General features: G+C 50.8%; 11 protein-coding genes across 11 annotated transcripts; 4 read left to right on the top strand and 7 right to left on the bottom strand.

The window, feature by feature from the left end:
- Positions 1 to 39: 39 nt before the first annotated feature.
- AA0111_g3434 (hypothetical protein) lies at positions 40 to 1,529 on the bottom strand (the record flags this gene model as incomplete). Its single annotated transcript, XM_028649318.1, has 6 exons — positions 40 to 221; positions 286 to 662; positions 728 to 922; positions 975 to 1,165; positions 1,233 to 1,337; positions 1,386 to 1,529. 6 exons carry the CDS (start codon positions 1,527 to 1,529, stop codon positions 40 to 42), a joined length of 1,194 nt encoding a protein of 397 aa, XP_028508736.1.
- A 1,107-nt stretch (positions 1,530 to 2,636) lies between these two features.
- AA0111_g3433 (hypothetical protein) lies at positions 2,637 to 3,578 on the top strand (the record flags this gene model as incomplete). The annotated part of the gene is made up of 2 exons (XM_028649317.1): positions 2,637 to 2,694; positions 2,776 to 3,578. 2 exons carry the CDS (start codon positions 2,637 to 2,639, stop codon positions 3,576 to 3,578), a joined length of 861 nt encoding a protein of 286 aa, XP_028508739.1.
- Positions 3,579 to 4,290: 712 nt separating this feature from the next.
- Positions 4,291 to 4,888, bottom strand: AA0111_g3432 (hypothetical protein; the record flags this gene model as incomplete). The annotated part of the gene is made up of 2 exons (XM_028649316.1): positions 4,291 to 4,772; positions 4,822 to 4,888. 2 exons carry the CDS (start codon positions 4,886 to 4,888, stop codon positions 4,291 to 4,293), a joined length of 549 nt encoding a protein of 182 aa, XP_028508738.1.
- A 2,519-nt stretch (positions 4,889 to 7,407) lies between these two features.
- Positions 7,408 to 8,485, top strand: AA0111_g3431 (hypothetical protein; the record flags this gene model as incomplete). Its single annotated transcript, XM_028649315.1, has 5 exons — positions 7,408 to 7,425; positions 7,472 to 7,644; positions 7,802 to 8,032; positions 8,097 to 8,138; positions 8,227 to 8,485. The coding sequence occupies 5 exons, from the start codon at positions 7,408 to 7,410 to the stop codon at positions 8,483 to 8,485; spliced, it is 723 nt and encodes a 240-aa protein (XP_028508741.1).
- Positions 8,486 to 8,659: 174 nt separating this feature from the next.
- Positions 8,660 to 10,069, bottom strand: AA0111_g3430 (hypothetical protein; the record flags this gene model as incomplete). The annotated part of the gene is made up of 5 exons (XM_028649314.1): positions 8,660 to 8,931; positions 8,993 to 9,108; positions 9,159 to 9,261; positions 9,325 to 9,843; positions 9,913 to 10,069. The coding sequence occupies 5 exons, from the start codon at positions 10,067 to 10,069 to the stop codon at positions 8,660 to 8,662; spliced, it is 1,167 nt and encodes a 388-aa protein (XP_028508740.1).
- A 1,308-nt stretch (positions 10,070 to 11,377) lies between these two features.
- On the bottom strand, positions 11,378 to 14,137 carry AA0111_g3429 (hypothetical protein; the record flags this gene model as incomplete). Its single annotated transcript, XM_028649312.1, has 6 exons — positions 11,378 to 12,835; positions 13,117 to 13,594; positions 13,649 to 13,783; positions 13,836 to 13,976; positions 14,030 to 14,066; positions 14,119 to 14,137. The coding sequence occupies 6 exons, from the start codon at positions 14,135 to 14,137 to the stop codon at positions 11,378 to 11,380; spliced, it is 2,268 nt and encodes a 755-aa protein (XP_028509013.1).
- Positions 14,138 to 14,901: 764 nt separating this feature from the next.
- On the bottom strand, positions 14,902 to 16,811 carry AA0111_g3428 (Ubiquitin carboxyl-terminal hydrolase 6; the record flags this gene model as incomplete). The annotated part of the gene is made up of 4 exons (XM_028649311.1): positions 14,902 to 14,987; positions 15,035 to 16,275; positions 16,324 to 16,735; positions 16,796 to 16,811. 4 exons carry the CDS (start codon positions 16,809 to 16,811, stop codon positions 14,902 to 14,904), a joined length of 1,755 nt encoding a protein of 584 aa, XP_028509014.1.
- A 281-nt stretch (positions 16,812 to 17,092) lies between these two features.
- AA0111_g3427 (hypothetical protein) lies at positions 17,093 to 17,759 on the top strand (the record flags this gene model as incomplete). The annotated part of the gene is made up of 4 exons (XM_028649310.1): positions 17,093 to 17,095; positions 17,152 to 17,604; positions 17,656 to 17,700; positions 17,751 to 17,759. 4 exons carry the CDS (start codon positions 17,093 to 17,095, stop codon positions 17,757 to 17,759), a joined length of 510 nt encoding a protein of 169 aa, XP_028508812.1.
- A 384-nt stretch (positions 17,760 to 18,143) lies between these two features.
- On the bottom strand, positions 18,144 to 18,776 carry AA0111_g3426 (hypothetical protein; the record flags this gene model as incomplete). The annotated part of the gene is made up of 3 exons (XM_028649309.1): positions 18,144 to 18,179; positions 18,231 to 18,648; positions 18,727 to 18,776. The coding sequence occupies 3 exons, from the start codon at positions 18,774 to 18,776 to the stop codon at positions 18,144 to 18,146; spliced, it is 504 nt and encodes a 167-aa protein (XP_028508945.1).
- An 836-nt stretch (positions 18,777 to 19,612) lies between these two features.
- Positions 19,613 to 20,170, top strand: AA0111_g3425 (hypothetical protein; the record flags this gene model as incomplete). The annotated part of the gene is made up of 3 exons (XM_028649308.1): positions 19,613 to 19,689; positions 19,737 to 20,053; positions 20,109 to 20,170. The coding sequence occupies 3 exons, from the start codon at positions 19,613 to 19,615 to the stop codon at positions 20,168 to 20,170; spliced, it is 456 nt and encodes a 151-aa protein (XP_028508810.1).
- A 91-nt stretch (positions 20,171 to 20,261) lies between these two features.
- Positions 20,262 to 20,766, bottom strand: AA0111_g3424 (hypothetical protein; the record flags this gene model as incomplete). Its single annotated transcript, XM_028649307.1, has 3 exons — positions 20,262 to 20,308; positions 20,357 to 20,702; positions 20,752 to 20,766. 3 exons carry the CDS (start codon positions 20,764 to 20,766, stop codon positions 20,262 to 20,264), a joined length of 408 nt encoding a protein of 135 aa, XP_028508811.1.
- Positions 20,767 to 20,911: the final 145 nt, after the last annotated feature.

Here is a 20,911-nt window from a genome sequence, read left to right as displayed (position 1 = left end):
TAGCTTATATTATTACAACTTAAGACCAATATCCACGGCTCAGACTGGTTCCGACGGCAGCCTAGGCAACGGTGGTAACTGCTTCCCGCTAGTGATCTCGACTTTGAAGTCTTTCTGAACGTTAACCTGAATGCCATCGCCACTTGGTCGCTTGTTAACAATACGCTTCTGGCTTCCATCATCACGTTCAGAGCTTATATTGCTGATTTCATCCAAGTCACCTGAAAGTTGGAGTAGGATGTCAGTAGGCGTCTCACACGCAGTTTGTCCGGCAACCTTACTAACCATAGATTTTCGTCTCGACACCCACATCCTTGGATTTGTTACCCAGATGGTTGTTCAGTCCAGTGCTCTCTGGTCGCTCGTCAAGCTCCATCCAGTGTTTCGATGCGGGATCGCCACCACGCAGTGAGCCACGTGCATATGGCTTCTTCGATGAGCCATAATTGTGTGAAGGTCCAGACCGGCTTCGGAACGAAGACGAAAAGTGCGAGATGAGATTGGTGAGTATGGGACGGCAGGCGGGCAGATTGGCGACAAACATGCCGACATTCATCTCAGCGCAAGCCCAGGCGAGGATCTCGCCGAGATTCTGTAGAAGCCTGTTCGGATCGTTTAAGCCGATGAGGAACTTAAGACGCACGATTGGAGCAATTGAGGCGCTGTCGTGTATATGTCAGCGGCATGGTCAGGTAGCATTGTTGCCCGAAATTGCAAATTCACTTACAAGACTCCTAGACCAAGCATGGCTATCACGGAGCTTTTGACTCGCCAGTCTAGCTGTACATCCCAAAGCAGGAATATGGGCAGGGTCGCAAAGATCCAGTCCGTTGATATCGACACCACGGCGACGGCGTACGAAAGTGCCGTCTGAATAGTGCGCTCTTTACACGCCCCTGGCATATTAACATACCAGTTCTTCCTATCTCTTCGTTAGCTTCCGGCGTTTTTCAAACGAGAACCGCAAAACATACTGTACGGGCGAGCATTGGAAGAAGAGGTACATTCCCGTCCCGCCCATGACGATCGCACAAGACAACATGCATATGTAGATGACCATCTCGATCCATTTCTTGCCGCTTGCGATTCGAATCAAGGCAAATCCGATGCTGCACTTGATCGCGATGAGAGTGAAGCACCACGGCTCTTGGAAAATGTAGAACCACTTTTCGTTGTTAATTCGTCTTCTCAATAACAAGTCTGGTCGAGGCGAGTGAAAGACTGCGACATACCATTAAAGAATTAGAGTATTGATACTCGCTCAACGAGCCATCGTACTGACCAACGCCACTCCAAGCCATAGCGATTGTGGCTATGGTACTCACCGACCAGAACGGCTAGGCTGATGTCAGTAGATGCTGAGCCTTGACATCCGTAATGCTCACCAAGTTGATCAACATAGCCCAGTCATCTGGTCCCCATGCTTTCCTTTTGTAACGGATCCAGAACCGTAAGATGGTCGATACGATGTCGAATGGTAATGGGATCAAGACCGCTAGGGCCATATCGCGAGATGTCGGTGGCGCCATGGCCTTGCTTGACCTTCAGAGAAGACTGAATCGAAGAGAAGGACAATAAGGTTCACCGAATCCACGCAGCGCAAGCACCGGGCATGCAGAGTAATAAGAAGTACACAACAAAAGCTGGAGAAAGGAGCGCCACTGGCTCATCCACAGAACGCTCGCCCCCCAGCCTTTCAACACCCCGGATTAGGCTGTGATCGTCGCGGCTCCGAATCTCTGGGATACGATGACCGTTTGAGGCCGCGCAAGTTTGATATTAATAACGGTAACGGGGCGGTAGAGCGGCAGAGGCTTCTTAGTACCGGGACTGTCGCCCGCCTGCAGTAGTTCCCGGTTCGACACATGTCCGATGCTTTTGGATCTATTGATGCTCAGGAAGCACACTCTCCACAGCAATCTCATATCGTACCAGCCTCGGAGAGCTAATTCGCTGGAGCTCTATATTGTTGAGCGTGATATGTTCCATGGATTTGTTCTTTGAATGGTCGAGCAATGTCTGGATGGTGCTCCCATATCATTTCCGAACGAACTGATGCATTTTCAAGACTGAGTCCAGACTTTTGTGCAAGGCGGTGGGCCGGAAAAACCCTCCTACGTATGTGCTGCAGTCCTGTTTCAAGAATTGTCCTGTACAAGGATTTGCACATCGCCAAGTGCTGTATGAACGGGGATGTGGTGGAGAACTGCCTGATGTTGGTGAGCGTCCAGGTCCGTTGAACGAATCCACACCCCCACGCACGCTGCTGTCAGGGAGAATGTGACTTCCAACGATACGGGAGACTCTCGCGTTAGTTCCTGTAGCCCCTCAACCACCTGCAAACGCCAACACAGATACCATCGCAATACTGCCTCGATTGACATAGTCTTCTGATGCTCGGTATAGTTGTGCACGTCAGGCGCTACTTCGGGGAATTTAGTGTAAGACCCACATCATGAAATAAGAGTCTCCACTACCAGGCATTCCTACACAGACCCTAGAGTTTGAAGAAGTCAAGGGTTCCCCGCGCTACCGGTATCGCGCAAGCGGTGGGCGTTGTACACGTACTTCGTCCTTGGATACTTGAATAGGCCGCATACCCGTGATACATTCCATAGAACTTAGAAAGTCCAATTATGTCACCACCTAGAGTCTTCGAAGGCAAGCTTGCCATCATTACTGGCGCTTCGCGAAGTACGTCCTACCATGAAATGATACTCCTCTCCTGAGCAACGTGAATACATACCAGTGAATGGGAAACTGACTTACGTCTAGGCTTCGGCGCCGCACTTGCCACACACTTCGCCTCGCGCGGTGCTAACGTTGTGATCAACTATGCAACATCGAGCTCCGACAAGATCGCAGCGGAGTTGGCAAATCATCTCTCCACAACGTACAATATCACCGCACTCCCCGTACGCGCCGATCTCCTCGACCCTTCCGCTCCCGCGACCATCGTCAATGCGGCAAAGGCTGTTTTCACGAACCCCACAGCCACACCCTCGTTCCAGATCGATATACTGATCAACAATGCTGCGGTCGTGAATGCGCAACCTATCCAAGAACTTGACGTAGAGCTATGGGACCAAACCTTCAACATCAACTGCAAAGCTCCTGCGCTTCTCATCAAAGCTGCATTTCCCTACCTTCCACACGACAGGTCTGGTAGGATCGTCAACATTTCTTCCGCGACTACGACATGGGGTCTGATCCAACAGACGTCCTATGCCGGCACCAAGGGCGCGATAGAGGCTATGACGCGTGTTTGGGCGCGTGAACTCGCTGAGCGCGCAACTGTCAACAGTGTGAGCCCTGGTCCTATGGATACGGGTCTTTTGAACGGGCTGCCGGAGGCGCCGAAGCAAGCGTTAAGAATGTACAACGCATTGATCCCGTTAGCAAAAGAGAGACCAGGAGTGGACAGCGAAGAGACTCTGAGATTAGCGGACGAGATTGGTGGTAGGCCGGGCACGCTCGAGGAGGTGGCAGGTATCGTAGGTATCGCCTGTTTGCCTGAAAGTGGTTGGATGACGGGCAATCAGCTAGGCGCGAGCGGAGGCGGTGCTTTCGTTAGATGAGAATATTCCCTTTGAATATGCACGTAGCTACAGGCAGCAAACTATATTGAGTACGATTCCTTGATTACTTTTCTGAGGCGTGGTAATGATTGTGACACGAGAAGTCGAGTGCTCTAGTCAGCCACGCGATGCCAAGCTTTCTCTAGCGCCTCGCAGCGGAGATAGCATGCTATGCAACAGCAAGCGACATCCGGCTTTCGTGGTCATCATCGCCTGACAACATGACATTTTCATCTCGCTAAGAAGAATCTGTGGCACCCAGGACTCTGATACGACAACGTATAAAATTTACAATGGGGTGTTCGTTGCAAGCACTCCAAGTGCGCGAGGCGATGAGCGTGCTTGGCGCTTCCTTCGGCAACTGAAATCTGCCGCATTCCTTGCTCCTGCAGCAACGATTCTCGCCTCACTTATCGCATGTCTACGGCGCGGCAGACGGACTCAGACACATATCTGACGACGAACACAGCCTCAGTTTGGTGTACATGATCCAGTCGGAAAATTTGATGAAAAGCGTCAGGTGAATTGGCACTCACGTCAACCTGAATATCATCTAGGGTGATAGTGGCGCTTTCGTCTTCAATTTCGAATGATTCATGCCAGCCATCTAACTCACACTTATATCTTTGGTCGCCAGAATATCCTTCGAGTGGCTCACACAACTACGAATGGTTGGCATGACACTCTCAGAATTATGCGCTCTGTCAAGACGCTAGGAACGCGCATCGTGACCTTCCGGCAGTCGTGATGAGACCCTAACCGTCGTTTCGCATCCAGCCTTATATTGCCCTAACTCGAGTACTTCGCCAAACTCATCTGTTTGCTTCGCATATCCTAACGATCCAGGTTCTCGGAAGCTGAATCGTGGTGTTGTGGTAGGCTGACTCTGTACGACTGATCGCGCAGCTTCAAGAAAGCGATTGAACAGAGGCCTGAGCGTATGCAAAGAGGCGGCTAAAATACCGACATCAAGCTCGATGAAGTTCCACATGGAGAATGTGTCATGTACGAAGCGTTCGGGGTCGTTCAAAATGGTTTTGCTTACATGGGCCTTCATTATCCCAGCAACAGATACAAATATACCGAGCGAGAGGACGAGGGCGAGTATGATTTTGATGCGGATTCGAACTTGAAGACTAAATATGACCGGAATAGGCAGGAGGGCGAGCAAGAAGTCGGTAGCGATGTTGACGACTATAGAAAATTGGCAGAGGTTCATACGGCTCTGGTGCAGAAGACTTACTCGAGTTGAAAAGAGCAACCTGACTAAGGGTACCAACACTTAGACATAATGCGCCGCCTGTGCCCATGGGTGGCGGACGAAGCCTAAAATCCCGTATAGCTGCTACTGGGAGGCACATAAAAACCTGGAAGTGGCAACTTGTTAGTGCTCTCCAATTTCCTGAGGAGTGGTGTGCTCCTTCATATGCTGTTCTTGGTAGAAAAAGAACTTACTGCAAGGCTGTCAGTTTGTTTTGTGACTTGTCAGGGAGAGAACATACCAAGCGTTCCAGTACAAGCGATAATGAACGCAACCAGAAACACGATCAGACTATACAGGAAGTACACATGACTCTTTTGTACAGCTAACCTCAGAAGCATGTAGCTCACAGAGATCTTGACCACTGTCACACCTGCAGTGACACAGATCTGATGAACCAAGCGGACTTTGAGTAGTTGTCGATGTCTAGGTTGATTCATCTGTATGACGGCAAGATGTTTCCCAAGGCCTAAGGGCACTTCCGCAACATAACAACCAAAAGCTATAGTTGCTAAGATCTTTGTAATGCATAGTCAGCAGTGTGCCATAGGTCGAACGTTCGAGCAGTTCCGCGCACCATTGAAACTATGATGGTCCAATCATCCTTGTCGAAGGATTTGAGCATGACAAGGCGTACATAGCAGCGTAGTAGAGTTATTGCCAAAGCGATCCCATAAATGGTACCTGCCTGGAACATCAGACTCGAGGCATTGCTGTACGCAATACCTGCATCTGAGATGGGAGGGATGTTGCTCATGATGATAGGGGGAAGAAAACACTAGTGTATGGGCTATAAAACAAGAAAGACAAATGCGTAACCAGCCCGGTATACGCAGACGTGTAGCACACCATATGTACCATCGACTTGGGCGTGGCAGAGCAACTCGCGCGGGATGAACATGGTGGCCATCCGCATAACATATTAGCCGTCCTCTTGTGATTTTATCACAAGGTGCTCTTTCGCTACTCGGCAGGAAACGGTGTATTTAGTCCCTTGAAACTTCGGAATCCTGTTGTAGAGAACCGGGCGTGTGGCGTGGATCTTGAGATTCCCTGATAGGACATTTGGTATATTCGCTGTGGAATACATATCGGTGATCTGCCAATCACAGGCCTTGCGCAGGAATGACTACCTTGCCGTGAGGTGGTCTATATGACCTAAGCGACCCGTCTCGGATTATCATACCAGCTTTCGCTACCGACTAGATTCGCACGGTAAGCAGTGGGGTGTGCAAGGAGAGGTACTTCAGCTGTGGGCGAGAGAGCGCGAGAGAAATATCATACAGCCAAGCTACTACCCAACCTCGGCCAGCTTTGACGTGATGAGCTATCTAATTACCTGGGTAAATTTCCCGCAATTACGACGATTCCTTCCACGTGTAGCAGTAGCCACGGTATGTTTGTCTCATCCATCTTTCCAAAATCATATTGTACAGCGCAGATCATTGTCTCTTTGCGATATCGCAGATGAACCACCGGCAGATGATAGACGCCGGCTGGGCGAAGGGCGCCCCTTGGAGACGAACGCCACTTGCTGCAGAAACGTCTCTCGGTTCGTTTCTTGTGTGCTTGCGTCACAGCAACCATCTCAAATGAGCTTCCACGAGTGACCACAACGAAAACTTGCGGCTAGGAAATTGCTGTAAAACTACCTGAGTACATCTCATAGTGCAACATAACGAGTGTGAAGAGAAGAGTGCAAAAACCCCAAGCGTCCTTGCTACAACATTCTCCTGGGATGATGTGGCGTAACCGTCCCTCCTCATATCTGATATTCTTACATGGCGCCGTTCATGGAAAACTGCGCCACGGAACGTCCCGCAACGTCCCACGTACCCGGTCCGCCCCCGAACGCTATCGCATTTAGACGGCGCCACCAAGGTCTTGGGCCTGTCTCCAACCGCGGTGATATACCTCCGAGCCGCTAGTTCCTGTACAGGGATTCGAGGGGGCAACTTTTGCTCCTCTAGGGCTTCTGGAGATCAAAACAGCCGACGGCTAATGCATAAGTTCCAAGGCTACTTACATAGCTTTAACGTCCACTGGAAAGCTGCACGTATAAGTCTAAAATCTAGAAAGGACACTGAATCGCTGCTAACATAAAGTCGGTCAGCTCAAACGTTATATTTATGTCTGTCAGTACCGCAACAGCCAGGAAAGACGTTATCCAGTACCTTGTCATCCGTGCCTCTTAACATGAAGGCTACAACTTTGGCATTAACTGTATTTTGTGGTAGCACTAGTGCCACTATTTTAGGTAACGACGCCCTTGCTGCTCAAGCACTGGCAAAACTCTCGCTCAATGTGGCTCAACATGGATACCCAGACGCAGGAAAGTGCACATTGAAGAATGTTGCTGTTCGACAAGAATGGTAAACAGTACAATCAGTCTGTCCGAAACGACTCAACTTATGCAAGTTCTGGTCAACTTTATCGGAAAGTCAGAAGCTCAACTACATCGATGCAGTCAAGTGTCTGGGCAAGAAACCGGCAAAAACACCGGCAGCAATAGCTTCAAGTGCAAGGAGCCGGTTTGATGACTTCATTGTTACCCACATCCTGCAAACGATGAGTATTCATGGAACGGTACGTCGGCAAGGTACGACCATATGCACGTGGCTGATGTGCTTAGGGAAACTTCCTCAGCTGGCACCGCTACTACATCTGGGCCTGCGAACAAGCTCTACGCAACGAGTGCGGATACAAGGGCTATCTCCCGTACAACAACTGGTCAAAATGGGCAAAGGATCCGCTCGCATCGCTCCTCTTTGACGGCAGCAAGACCAGCATTTCGGGTGACGGAGAGTACGTCGCTGGACGAAGATCTCCGTGCCTACCGAACGAGGTGCGCTGCATGGTCACCTTCCACTAGGCGAACGGTGGAGGCTGCATCAAGTCTAGCCCGTTCAAAGAATATGTTCCCCTGATCCGAATCAGAATGGCAGCGGGCTAACACAAGCAGTTGGAAAATCAATCTAGGTCCCATGCAAACGACCGCGAAGGGTGTACCACCGAACCCACAAGCCGATGGTCTGGGCTACAACCCTCGTTGTCTTAGTCGTGATATTAATACCCAGGCCTCCAACGAGACACGAGACGAGATGGTTGTCGACCTTATTACGAACTACCCTGACATCCTTAGCTTCCAGAACAAGATGCAGAACTTCACCCTAGGAGTCATGGGCGTCCACAAGTAAGTTCTACCTACACGAAATGCATGTGAGACATAAACGGACTTCGTATCTTCAAATCTGCAGTGGAGGTCATTACACTATTGGCGGTGACTCTGGAATGGATATGTATGTTACAACTGGCTTTGTTTACCTTATTCCTATCCTTGGATTATTCTTCGTCTTCAGCATAGATCATATATTGACCACATCGCAGGTTCAACTCACCAGCAGATCCATCTTTCTACTTCCATCGCACCATGATCGATAGAGTATGGTGGACGTGGCAAGCCCGGGATCTAAAAAAAAACAGGCCGAATATTATTGCCGGAACCATGACTTTCCTGAACAACCCGCCAAGCCGCAATACTAATCTTGACGATGTCCTGAGTGTAGGATATGTTGGCAAACCAAATATCACCATCAAAGACGCACAGAGCACTATCGCGGGGCCGTTCTGCTATGTGTATGCTTAGTCTTGAAGTCTTGATATGCAAGGTTGTTTTTGTCAAGCTGTACCCTAAGAACAAAGCCCACCTTAAAGGTACACATTGCTACTTTCGTTATGAGTTCGCGGTGTGGAATACCATGTATACTTTTAGAGTGTGGTATGAGTGAGGTAAAACCTAGAAATACAAGCTCTTTCCGTCCTACACTTCTCTTTTTTGATGCAGGAAAGTGATCCGCTCTGCAGCGTCACCGTCCAGCCCACACAACTCGTTGAAGTTTCCGACTTCTTCTCCCCTTTTCCTTGTCCGGGCGGCAAATTCTGCTAGTGGACAACTCTTTCCGGGGCCACTGTCGCAGCCCGGAATAGCGGTGATACCGTCGTTGATGTTGAGTCTGACGAACTCGCCAGGCGAAGATTGAGTATCTGTCTTGCAAGACAATAGTTCGAAGATGATACGTCCATGCATAGGCGCTAAGAGTGGGCATACGAAGTCAGTATAGGTCTCACATGCAGTTTGGAGGGTGGCACTTACAAACCTGAGACTTTCGCCATTTACGGTCGTGGGCGATGTGCGTGATGGGCAGATGTTCTTCGTCATTGATGACATCAAGCGCACACATGAGTGGTGCGATATCACCGTCGTGATTGCTGTCTATGATCAGCTTACTTAGATACGGGTCGGCATAATAGAGGCTTACAAGCTGAAGAACAACGGACCAGCGCCCGGCCCCTCAACCAGCAAATTCGTCGTCGCGTTTAGCCACAGCCACCCCATACTTGCTGCATACTTCTGGCCTGGACCTAAAATTGGGTGTATGAAGTTAGTGCGTGCCGCATGCATATTGTACAGGAGACAATACTAACCTGCACGATAGTAATGCAGAACGTCTCGTGCGTACTCGAAACTGAGGAATTCGTCCTGAGTGAAAACGTTACACCAGTCGCTGCGACCGCGTACTGTAATCTCAAAACCACACATCTCTTGCATGGCATAGATTTCGTGATCCTCGAAGTACATTTCCGTCTGCTTGGCTAGGCGTTCGCGAATGGCAGGCATGTAGCTTGCCCGGTACTCATTCAACAGACGATATCCTTTTCGCTGGCCTTCCATCTCGTCTTTCTTGTTGGCCAAACATGTTCGTCCAGGTGTCAACGTATCAGCACCCAGTGAGGAATGTTCAGAAATGACTTGTAGGATAGCTTTGTTGGCGATATTGTAATCCATGCCGAAGAAACCTGCAGCAAAGTGCTTAGCTGTCTCAATGACACGGTTGGAGTCACTAGCCCAGAACTTGGTGGGGGTTTTTTCAAGAGAGGTACGTTCCAAGAGATGTTGGTAACGGGTGCGCAGACGAACACCGGTACTGAAAGAACTGAGTGTGCCTGCAGTTGTGAGCATACGAAGTCAGTGTATGTCTCACATGCATTTCGTACAGACGTAACATAACTTACCAGCAAAGGGCCCGGTGGATGTCAGCTGTTCTAGATGGGTATCATCCGAAGACCAAAAGAGTTCCCAGTCGTTGAAGAACGTCAGGTTACCTGTGAAAACCCTCCGACTTTCCTTCATACGGTGCACGACTGCTTTCTGGGTACTGCCGGCTTTCATGGTAGGATAACGCTCAGCATGCCGGGACATCATGTGGACCTGTACCACCTCACACCCGTTCGGTAGCTTGATACCTCCATCAACAACATCGATAACCTTCTGCACCCACGGCCCATTGCCCCCAAGGTGGTATAGGATATTCCAATCTTTCGTTACCGCTCCTGCACCAAGACCAGAATTGGTTGTCGTGACGTTGCCTGTATCAGGATGAAACCATGTATTCCAGCTCGAATGATGAGGTTTTTCGGCGCAGTCATGGCCAGGATAATCAGAATGAGTGCTCGAAGCGGCCGATTGGCACGATGGACGACACGGTATTAGACCGAGCGCAGCGAGAAGTATGGACTGGTCATAGCTGTACGTGACTGCTACTATAGCTACAATGACAGCTATCAAAAGGTGCCACGGCATAGACATGGTGGCTTCGAAAATGAAGATGACTCGTGTTTAGAGGTTGAGGATACTCATCTTCGTCGTTGCCGTTGGACGATAACGCGGCGGTGAGAACTCAAACGCTCGTTCCTGCCCAAGAGTGGGTCATACTTCTTGCATCACAGGTTCATGCCTGCTGAGCATACACGCACACATGACGGAAAGTGGTAGTCGTGGTTGTCCGCCTGAGGTATGGTCTGCAACGCTCCGTCTGTCCCTGCACATAGGATTGCGTATGGAACGTAAATGATGATGCAGGGCGCGTGGTGGTCTGGGCCTCGGCATGTCGATCGTTCTCCGCGATCGCGTCCTACGCGTCGCTCCACCATTGACCACCCATCGGCTTTGCAACCAGTAAATCTCCGACGACTTATTCTCAGCTTGCGCTGCGGTCAATCAGCGCTTCATAAGTCTCAGCTTGAATATCGTGAATACAGCACTCCTGCCACTTCACTATGTCTATATACACTATCCTGCATGTCATAAGTCAAATCGGTGTCTTTCACATCTACTGTCGATGTCGCGACCACCACGTATTCGCAAATACATCAATCACTTCATAGCATGCTTGTTACCTTTCAGTCTTTATGTTTAGGTGCTTTCAAGCGGGCATGTAGTTCTTTGAATGTTTGGGTAGCATTTTGGGATATTTGATTCAAATATGGTTTTTCCGTCTGCCTACTCTCCTTTGATGCCTAAGAACACTCCATACTCTCTTCTTGTTCTACAAGAACGGGAAATGTAGAATGTCGATATTTTTAGTGATGTGTAGCTAGCTATAAGATGGAAAGCAAAAACCGCTTCGTTGATGAGAAGACATACGGTAGATTGCAAAGTACATACCGACTCGACCGGAACGAGATGACATCAAATAGCTTAGTCGTCATACAGCGAGTCGTGGTCATCGTCCTCCTGAGCAGTCTGGCCAGCGGCGAACTGCTCCTGGAATTGGTCCTCTCCTTCGTCCGTGAAGTGGTGCTCTTGAATCTGTCGATCTTGAGCCTCCGGCTGTTCTGCGATGCCTTGTGGATCGATTACCTCGTCGACTTGGTTGATACCGTCCTCCTTTCCATTTTCATCGTCATCAGACTCTTCACTGTCGCTGATCTCAATGACTCGCAAAGCCTTGGCCTTTTCAGTAAGCTTGAGGCTGATATCTCCCAGATATTGCGGCTGCTGAACGTCGAGCATGCCCTTGGAGCTGAGTCCAAGCACCATCATGAAACCCTGACAAGCGATAATATTGGTGTTCTCAGTAGGCAGGAGGAGCTCCTCAAAAGTGATGTCTTCAACGTCAGCAGCTGCTTCGGTTCCAAGCACATCAGACATATGTTCTGGATATGTTTGAACCCCCTCGCGCTTCTCGACAATGCGTTCGTTGACGAAGCTAAGGAAGTTCTCGCCTTCTGTTGATAGAGCTTCGCGAATGCGTGCGGATGGTTCTCGAATCACTGGCTCAGGATAGTCCGAGCTGGGGCCTGGTAGGCCAAATTCGTCACCACCGTAATCGACATCGCTCGTGAGATTTCTCAATCCCTCAAATGTGATGGGATTTCCACGACCCTGTAGAGGAGAAGCAGAGACAAGGCGACTTCCGGGTTTACCCTGGGTAGCAGAGTGCATGATATCCACACGTCCGTTCCGGGGTATGGCTGAAGAACCTCGGATGGAAGCACTCACGTTCCATGGCATCGTAGAGAAGATCTGCTGATCATCAAGAGAGGAAACATCTTCACGAGGTAATTCGACAGCGATGTCATCGTCGCCAAGTATGGGAAGATCCTCGTTGTCAGCTGAACGACCGATCTCGGGTTCACCAGTTTTTTGACGCACGCGACGAGATTCTTCTTGAGTAGCATCATCAATACCACTGTCGCGATCGTGCTTTGCTCCAGCTGTCTTGTTGCGAGTTAAGCCAGTGATAGACTCAAAGAGGTTGTCCCCAATGAACATGTCGAACGGACTAGGGCCTTGGCCACCGAGGATGCGTTGACCAATACCACCGATGCCAGATCCCCAGACATAGTGCTCAGCATTCTTCTTGGCTTGGGTAGCAATGCGGCTCTTGGTCTTCTTTTGAGCGGCGGCCTTCATGTTCTGACGGTAATTCTTTGTCCAATCTGCCAACTCCTTATTACGAAGCTCAATGGCTGAGTCGGTAGGAACAATCCGTGGAACTCGGCGTCGGTGCATGGGCGCGGCGAACGTGTCAGAAGATTCGACAACTTCCGAATGTACACTGGACTGCTGCTGACTGGCTGATGAGAATGCGTTGCCTTCAACCACACCGTCGTCGTATATCGGGAACTCCGTGTCGGCCTGATCACCAGGAAACTGGTATGGGTCAGTCTCCATCTTGAAAGACAAAGGTAGCGAGATATGTAACGATGATCAAAAGCGAAAGTTGTGAGAGAGTAGAGGAGATTCGGAGAGAGAAGAGGTGCAGACCACAAGGCAAACAAGGACGTCCTCATGCGCCCGAGTGGGCTCGGGTGGCAGCAGTGAGGTTGTGCATCGCTGTATCCTGAGCCCAGGTAAGGGCAGCGAGGCCAGCCGCAAGACCAGTGGCTGATATCGCGATGCGAAAAGATATGAAAGAGCGCAGTAAAACTCACCTGATTACCAGCCCGATGTCCCTTCATGTGCTCCTTCGGAGCCCACGCGCTCGTTCTAGCATCGCTAGACATCGTCGCGCCTGGGGTTCTAGCTGTGGTTCTATCCACCGAACGCCGTGGTGAGAACTGAATGATCTCGCCATCATCTGCGAACATGAAATCTGGATCTTCAATCTCTATCGTGTTGCGAGAATCCACGACACTTGGCACACCACCACTACTCATTCCATCGTCGCCTTCGAGTCTAAACTCGCCTGCCACGATAGGAGACGACGTAGGCAAGACGAGTCCACCAATAGCACTAGCATGAGAGGAAGATAGTGATCGCTGGGAGCCGAATGGAGTCAGTGATTGGGAGTCTCCAGAGCGCGTAATGTCGAGATTGAAGTTGTGGTCTAGCTCTGAAAGCAAATCTGGGGGAGGGAGCGCGAGCTCGGGAAGAAAAGATGGATCATCCTCGAAGATGAGCTGCTCTGGTCTGTAAACTCTCGGTGAGCGAAGCGCTCAGTGTGCAATCATGGTGTTTGCTTACCTAGCTTTGCCAGCATCTGGAACAAGCGCAGTATTCTTGACTGTGCGTAGCATCAGCCGCAGCGTGTTGTGCGTTTGCTCCGCGTCTGAAAGAACATATCCACATTGTTGTAAGTATACGCGTGATACACCATACCTGCATGTATTAGTGGATTGTTCTCTAGAGGAGACATGTTGGTGTAACGTACAGCAAATTGCTCTGCAGGCGCAGAGCCATTGGCGCCACAGGATCGACGATGGTCTGGCATGCTTTGGATACGTCAACCTTGAGGATTTGCTTGCGGTTGATGCGCCTTAGGCTGCTGGACTGGCCAAGCGTCGCGACAATCCTGCCACCTCTGTCAGGACTGGGAAGGAGTAGCTGGACGTCTTTCCGACATACCACACAGTCGCCACGCCATATTTGCGCGACGTGAGTACTACGACAGTTAGTTTTGCGCTTGGCATCTAAGGTCTCGAATTCGAGCTCACCTTCGTGACTGTAAAACATATTGTTGAAACCTAATACATAGAATTGACAATCGTACTGGCGTAATGATACAGGTAGGAAATTGCGGCGTCTTGCGAGTAACACGACTTATTAAGACAGAAACGCTGTGGTAGACGGAAGAGAAGGAAGGAGCGGTCCTGGAGGTGAACGTAACGACCCTGGAAGGGCTTGGCAGCAGGCTCCGACGCACTTCTAGTACGCGTGGTGAGGTGAGGACGAAAGGGGATGAGAAATATTGGGATACGCCTCCGACACTGAACATGACACGACTCCTCTTGCGTATACATGCTGCACAGGAAAGGGTTTGCTGTATATGAACTGTAAGAGAAGATACTAACAGAAACACACATCGTTATTGAAGTGCTCTCTTGACATAAAGTTCTGTGAATTCCTGCGGGATTAGTTGCTTCAAGCAAATACCAATACTGACATATGACACACTCTTGCTCAACAGCGTTGTGCCGGCACCAGCACGTCCACCAGATCAATAAGCTTAAATAGCAAAGAGCTTAAGGTAAATGTCTAATTCCTGGTATCAATGTCGTGGAAACGTGCACTTTGTCAATCTAATATCGTGTCTATTAATGCAAAGTCTTGAAGTCATGCCATCGTTACTTAAGTTCAGTGTACCATCTTCTTGCCTTTGCAGTTCGTACAACGCCGAATGCCATGCATTACATGCTGCGCCGATTCCGTTTACGCTTCGGCTTTCCTGTGGCCATCAGATGCCAGGCGTCAGGCATAAAGTAGAACGTCGAGTCAGTCTATGAGTCGCCCATCTGTACGTCCTCATCGATGACGGGTAGAGGAACGGCGCGGTAGAGGAGGATGAGAGCCGAATGGCTTTGGCCTAGAGCATGTTAGTAAATAGTACCTCGAACGATCCGGGACACGTACCTCCACCAGACAAGGTCTGTATCCTCTCCGCATCAACCTCAGATACCTTCTCGTCGTTGAACCACCACCATTTCCCGTCCTCTGCCTTCCGCTTGCCAGTGTTAGGATCCTTGGCACCCTGCTTCTTGACAAAGGAGGTGTAGTGGCCACTATCAGCGCTGGCGCCCTGATGCGTAATGACGCCCCTCAGTTCATAGAGACCAGTTTGGTTGGCGCCTTCATCGGCACCCATCTTGGGATCTACGAGAGCGAGGAGCTCCTTCTTGGCAGCGAGGATGGATGCAGCACGTTCCGCCTCAACCTGAGCGTCAGTCTTGTACTCCACCTCCTCCATCTTGGTATCCTCAGCCGGCTTGCTAGCATCCTCCTTCTTCTGCGCAGCATCCTTCTTCTTCTGCAGAGGCTCCTTGCGAGCAAGAGGATCACTGTCGTTCTCCTCACCAGCCCTCATACGCTTCTGTCGCTTGCGAGCACGCTCCACATCCTCCTCTTCCTTGCGAACTTCACGGATCTTGTCCCTGATGGGGACAAGCATCTTCCTTAGCTCGTCTGTACAAAACTCCAACGCGTCCAACTCCTCAGGGAAAGTGACCTTGCGCATGATCTTCGCTTTCTTGTTGGTATCTTTCCGCCAGTCGAAACGCACAAAGTGAACGGGGAGATGCTTCGGTAGACGGGCGATTTTGGATGTTTTGGTGTAAAGCGCGTTGCGGCCCAAGACGTCTGATCGCTTCTCAATTTGCTCCTTCAGGCCAGCAGCCAAACCGTCCCTCAGGTGGTTTGTCTCGACGTTGATGTGGCAATTGAGCTTGAAGAAGAGGTCCTCACTATGGACGGGCTCTTCGCCGCCCTCCTTTGCCGCAGGCTCATCGCACTCCATGACCGATTCAAACTTGCCCGCCATATACTTGTCGATCCAGGAGCTGTCCCTCTGCTTGTTTGCATCGGACCCTGTCCCGTTATCGGTAATCTTCAGTTTCTGCCGCAGCTGCGCAACAATCTGTGACCAAGCCTCCTCAGCATCCTGCTGTGCGTAGCCGTGGCCGTCCTTTGACTTCTGGGCGAACTGGGGGAATGCGGTTCGGAGAGCGTTGAGGAACATGAGTGGAGGGAACCCATTTTGTGTCTCGGACATCTGCTTGAAGAGGTCGCGGAGGGAGCCCGTAAGATCAGTCGAGGCACCAAGGCCACCGAGACCAAACTGGCTGAGCTGTGCGGCACTGGACGAGCTGGCGCCGTTGCTGGAAACAGTCAGTGGAAGCACATGCGTGCGATGAAAGGAAACGTACCTGTCCGAGTATCGCAGAAGCTCCTCTTGTAGCTCTGGGATAGAGCGTAGCGCCTGTAGGGTAGAGTTCATGTAGCAGGTGTTACCCAGGTTCTGCAGACCGGCGGGGGTGGCGCCCTCCAACTGCGCAGCTTCCGCCTCGTCCATGTCTTCGAGGAACTTGACAGGGACCTTGGGCTTCTCTATGACCATGCCCGAACCCGAGGGCGTGCCCATCATCATGAGGGTCTGGTTTGGCTTCAGGCCCAGCTTGGACATGTCGGCGTCATCCTTGAGTTGGCCGCCCTTGACGATGACCTTTTGGCGCTCTGGCTCGACGCCGGTGATGGAGAAGAGCTGGTACTTGAACGTCTCGCCGGTCGAGGTGGTGTCGACGTCGACCTCGTGCTTCTTGCCCTGGTGCTTTACGATTACTACAAACGGTGTGGGTTAGTCGTGCCATGTTGCGAGTGGAGGTGCAGCGCAGGGCGTACCTGGTATAGTCGCCATGGTGATGTTCTCAACTATACTGTGAATAGGGTATAGAAGACTGTAGGGGCGGCGAGGCGAGAGAGTGTTTATAATGCAGTCGTGGGGCAAAAGTTAATGGAAGCATGAGGAAGGACGGCCGCGCCAAGGTGAGCCGCCGCCCGGAGCTTCTACCCCACTAGCGCGACCAGCTGCAGGCACCGCCAACTCGCCGTACTGGCATGTCATAGCAGCCCGCTCTCCCCCGACGGCAGCCCTACCCTTCCAACATAGCATAGAGCTGGTGCTGAGCTCTATCCGCAATGGTATTCTCCCGTCCTGCCGCTGCCGGCTAGTCGCATGCTCACGCTGACACTCGCAGTCGCAATCACTCCGCCCGTACCTCCAGTGCGTGCGCTCGTCGCTCACAGCCGCCCTCTCCCTCTCCAACTTTGCGTCCCAGGCCTCGGAACGCCACAATGTCCCCGAGATCGAGGCTGCGAGCTCGCCCGAAGTCATCCTGAACCCGCTTACCGTGTCGAGGAACGCCGAGGAACGCGTGTACATCGAGCCCAGTATCAACAGTGTGCGCATAAGCATCAAGATCAAGCAGGCAGATGAGATTGAACACATCCTGGTCCACAAGTTCACACGGTTCCTGACCCAAAGAGCCGAGTCCTTCTACATCATGCGGAGGAAGCCAGTCAAGGGCTACGACATCTCGTTCCTCATCACCAACTTCCACACAGAGGAGATGCTGAAGCACAAGCTGGTCGACTTCATCATCCAGTTCATGGAGGAGGTGGACAAGGAGATCTCAGAAATGAAGCTCTTCGTAAGCCAACCAAGGCCTACGTCTTTGGCCTGGAAGCTGACGCATTTCTAGTTGAACGCAAGAGCACGTTTCGTGGCCGAGTCCTTCCTTACACCAGTACGTTCAACGCTAGAGACACCCGTGTACGCACGCTGACCAGAGCATAGTTTGATTGAGCGCATTAGTCATGACGGCGTTTGTATATATGGGCTTATTACGAATACTCGGGCGGACGCAGCTAGGACGGTCAAGGGCTAGAATCGATGCCTACGAACAAGCCATGTTGTGGAAAAGTTGCAATCCAGGCTGAGCATTCGACCAGCATTCAATACAAACACGAACTTCCAATTCCATGCCGTCCCTGGCCTACACCGCCGATCGTTCGAACATAACTATAAACGCTACATGGATAAAAGTGGGCGACTGACGTGGCAGAACAACATCACATTTAGATTGCGTTTGTACACTGTCATTATTCTTGTTTGGGTATTTCGTCTACAAGGTGCTAGCTAGATCTATTGACATGTGCAAAAGCCTCTCGAACACTGACCTTGTAGCGCTTACAACTTGGCCAGAACGGCATCGGCACCAGAAACCTATCCATCGTTAGGAACAGACCATTACTCTCAGGACCACTAGATACTTACCGAAACCTCGCCGGGGCTCTTCTCGTTCTCGGCGTAGATGACCTTGCCGTGATCGAAGACCATAGCCCAGCGACCGTTGCGGTCGCCCATACCCGCAGGCCAACCGTACTCCTTGGAGAAAAAGGTCTTGGTGTCGCTAAGGAAAAGGACATCATCGTTCTTGACGCCATTGACCTTGCCCCAGGCGTTCATGACCCAGCTGTCGTTGCTTGCAATGGTAGCAATGATGTCAACGCCCTTCTCTTTGAACTCCTTGGCCTTTGCAATGTATGGAGGGAGATGGTATGCTTGGCAGCCTGGGGTGAAAGCGCCGGGAACGGAGAAGAGGACGACCTTCTTGTCCGCCCATTCCTTGCTGGCATCGTATTCTTGGGGACGACCGCAGACGGTAGGGTCGCTGTCGGTGATGGGTGCCCATCTGCACGGAGAAAATACGATGTCAGCGTAAACCCCAAAAGCTTCGATGGTGAGCGGAGCTCGATACGACTGCACTTACTCGAACTTGACGCCCTCGGGGAGCTTGTCGCCAACTTGTAGAGGAGCCATTGTGATTGACTGGTGTATTTGTGTAGAAGGTTATGTAGATTCAGGAATTGGAAATTAAACAGCAGAGTGAGGTGAGAGAAAGTGACTTGTTATTGTGGACTACGCCGATTAGTTATCTGGAGGGGCACCCGCCTGCTTCCCAAGCTTGAAGCTTCGAGATCTCGTAGTGGGGCACAGCTCCGGCATGCGCCCGGCCGAGGCGTATGGCGTATGACGCCAGGTACCAGCCAACGCATTCTGACAATGCAGGGTATCTTTGACAAATCTTTTTGGCCTATTAGAGAGGCGTCTGGGCGTGTACCTGACTGAGCAGATGGATAGGGCGCTGACGATACGGGCTCGATGCGACCTGCTGTGGTTAATGACATTTGGAAGCTTGTTGATGAAAGCTATCTATCGGCACTCGCCAACCACACCCTGTTCTGTTCTCCAAGATTGGACACAGATGCTGGCATGTCTGGACCTCGGCGTTTGATCGGTGTACAACTGAGCGTCTCTTTTGCTTCTTCCAGTTCCAGAATCTTCTTCTTCGGCAGAGCTTGTGTTGTCACTCGTCGAACCAACATTCTACTCGCACTGGCTGTATGTCCTCTGATCCTCTTTAGGTGAGATCTTGGAGGTCTAAATGCTCGATGTCCATTTCGAAGTAATTGAGCTTCTTTCCACAGGGATGCATGTAAGCGCATGCCGAAGTGCCGATACGAGGCATCCATGGAGCGGCATCTCCTCACTCAGCATGACTCAACTTCAAAGTGATCGTCTTTGTTGTTTTGATGATATATAACTGATTCTTATTACAATCTGTCTGAACCTATCTGGCTTTGCTCGTTCCGAATATGTCACTCGCACCACCTTTTACTCAAGAATCCGCCCATGCCAAGGTCAAGAAGGCACAGGACCTCTGGAATGGCCAGTATGCAGCATTGTGACCAGCTACCTCACGCCTGCTAAGTATGCCAGGAATCCCAAGGCAATCGCACAAGCCTATACACCCGACTGTATTTGGCGCAATCGATCGTCTTTCCTCTCTGGTACGGCGGAGATTGAAAACTTCTTAACAAAGAAGTGGGAGAAGGAGAAGAATTACCAGCTGCGCAAAGAATTATTTGCCTTTACTGACAATAGAATCGCCGTGCAATTCTGGTATGAGTTCCAAGATGCCCATGATGGCATGAAGTGGAAGCGTTGCTATGGTCTCGAGGATTGGACATTTGCAGAAGACGGGAAGATGCGCAAGCGGCAGATGAGCGGTAACGATATCGAGATTGGTGAAACCCGTGAGTATTTCAAGCTTGCATGTATAAGCGGAAACATCGACTGAAATTCGTGTAGAACGATGGTTCAAGGACGGTGTGGACGTGAACGCAGTCGAGATTAGTGAGTCTCATTGGTAACTGAGGTTTTTGTTGTATTCAAATCAGAACGACCGGGTATCATAACGCTTGCGGGGATCGGGAAACATGTGCGATGAGTTGGTAGTATGGCCTATGCTGGAGGTGTATCGTGAATAGCGACGAGAATGAACTTGGGATCTGGAGACGTTAGCATAAGCCCCACCATTGCATGTGCGGGGAACATACCTGGCACGATGACCAGTTCATTCTTCTTTGTCCGCAGTCTGAGAAGCTTGACCTCATCATCCTTGTCCAGCTCGTCTACGAGGCTCCCTGCTGCTGTCAAGAACGACCAGACCATGCTCGCAACGTCTTCAGCGCTGTGTATCCCACTTTCTTTCCTGCCGTTCGAGTAGTTGTCGGATGCAGCTTCCCCGGATGCCGGTAGAGTACTGTTTGGATTCGCCGACGAGCTATTCGATATGAGGCCCGAGGTGCGTATTATGGTGCCGTTCTCGCGCGACAAAATCAGGGTGCTCTGAACGCCAGGCTTTTGGCTCAGTCGCGTGAGTAGCGAAAGTGTCTCGTCTGGCTATGCAGTCGTTAGTGGTCTGCTACTACAAGAACTGACTGATACATACAGCGTTCTGAGCCATGTTGCATAACAGGTACAATGGAGACTAAGAGATGCAGTCGCTGTTTACAGATGCTAATAATGACATGGTCGTACACCACCGCGGCTGGACCCTGCCAAGAGCTACATGACCCATGCCTTTTTGGTATTAGCGGCATCTGTAGATC

Source organism: Alternaria arborescens (assembly GCF_004154835.1).
Source record: "Alternaria arborescens strain FERA 675 chromosome Unknown contig_6, whole genome shotgun sequence".
NCBI classification, from domain to species: Eukaryota; Fungi; Ascomycota; class Dothideomycetes; order Pleosporales; family Pleosporaceae; genus Alternaria; species Alternaria arborescens.
Note: the sequence above shows the minus strand (reverse complement) of the source record. Positions and strands in the feature narration are given on the sequence as shown.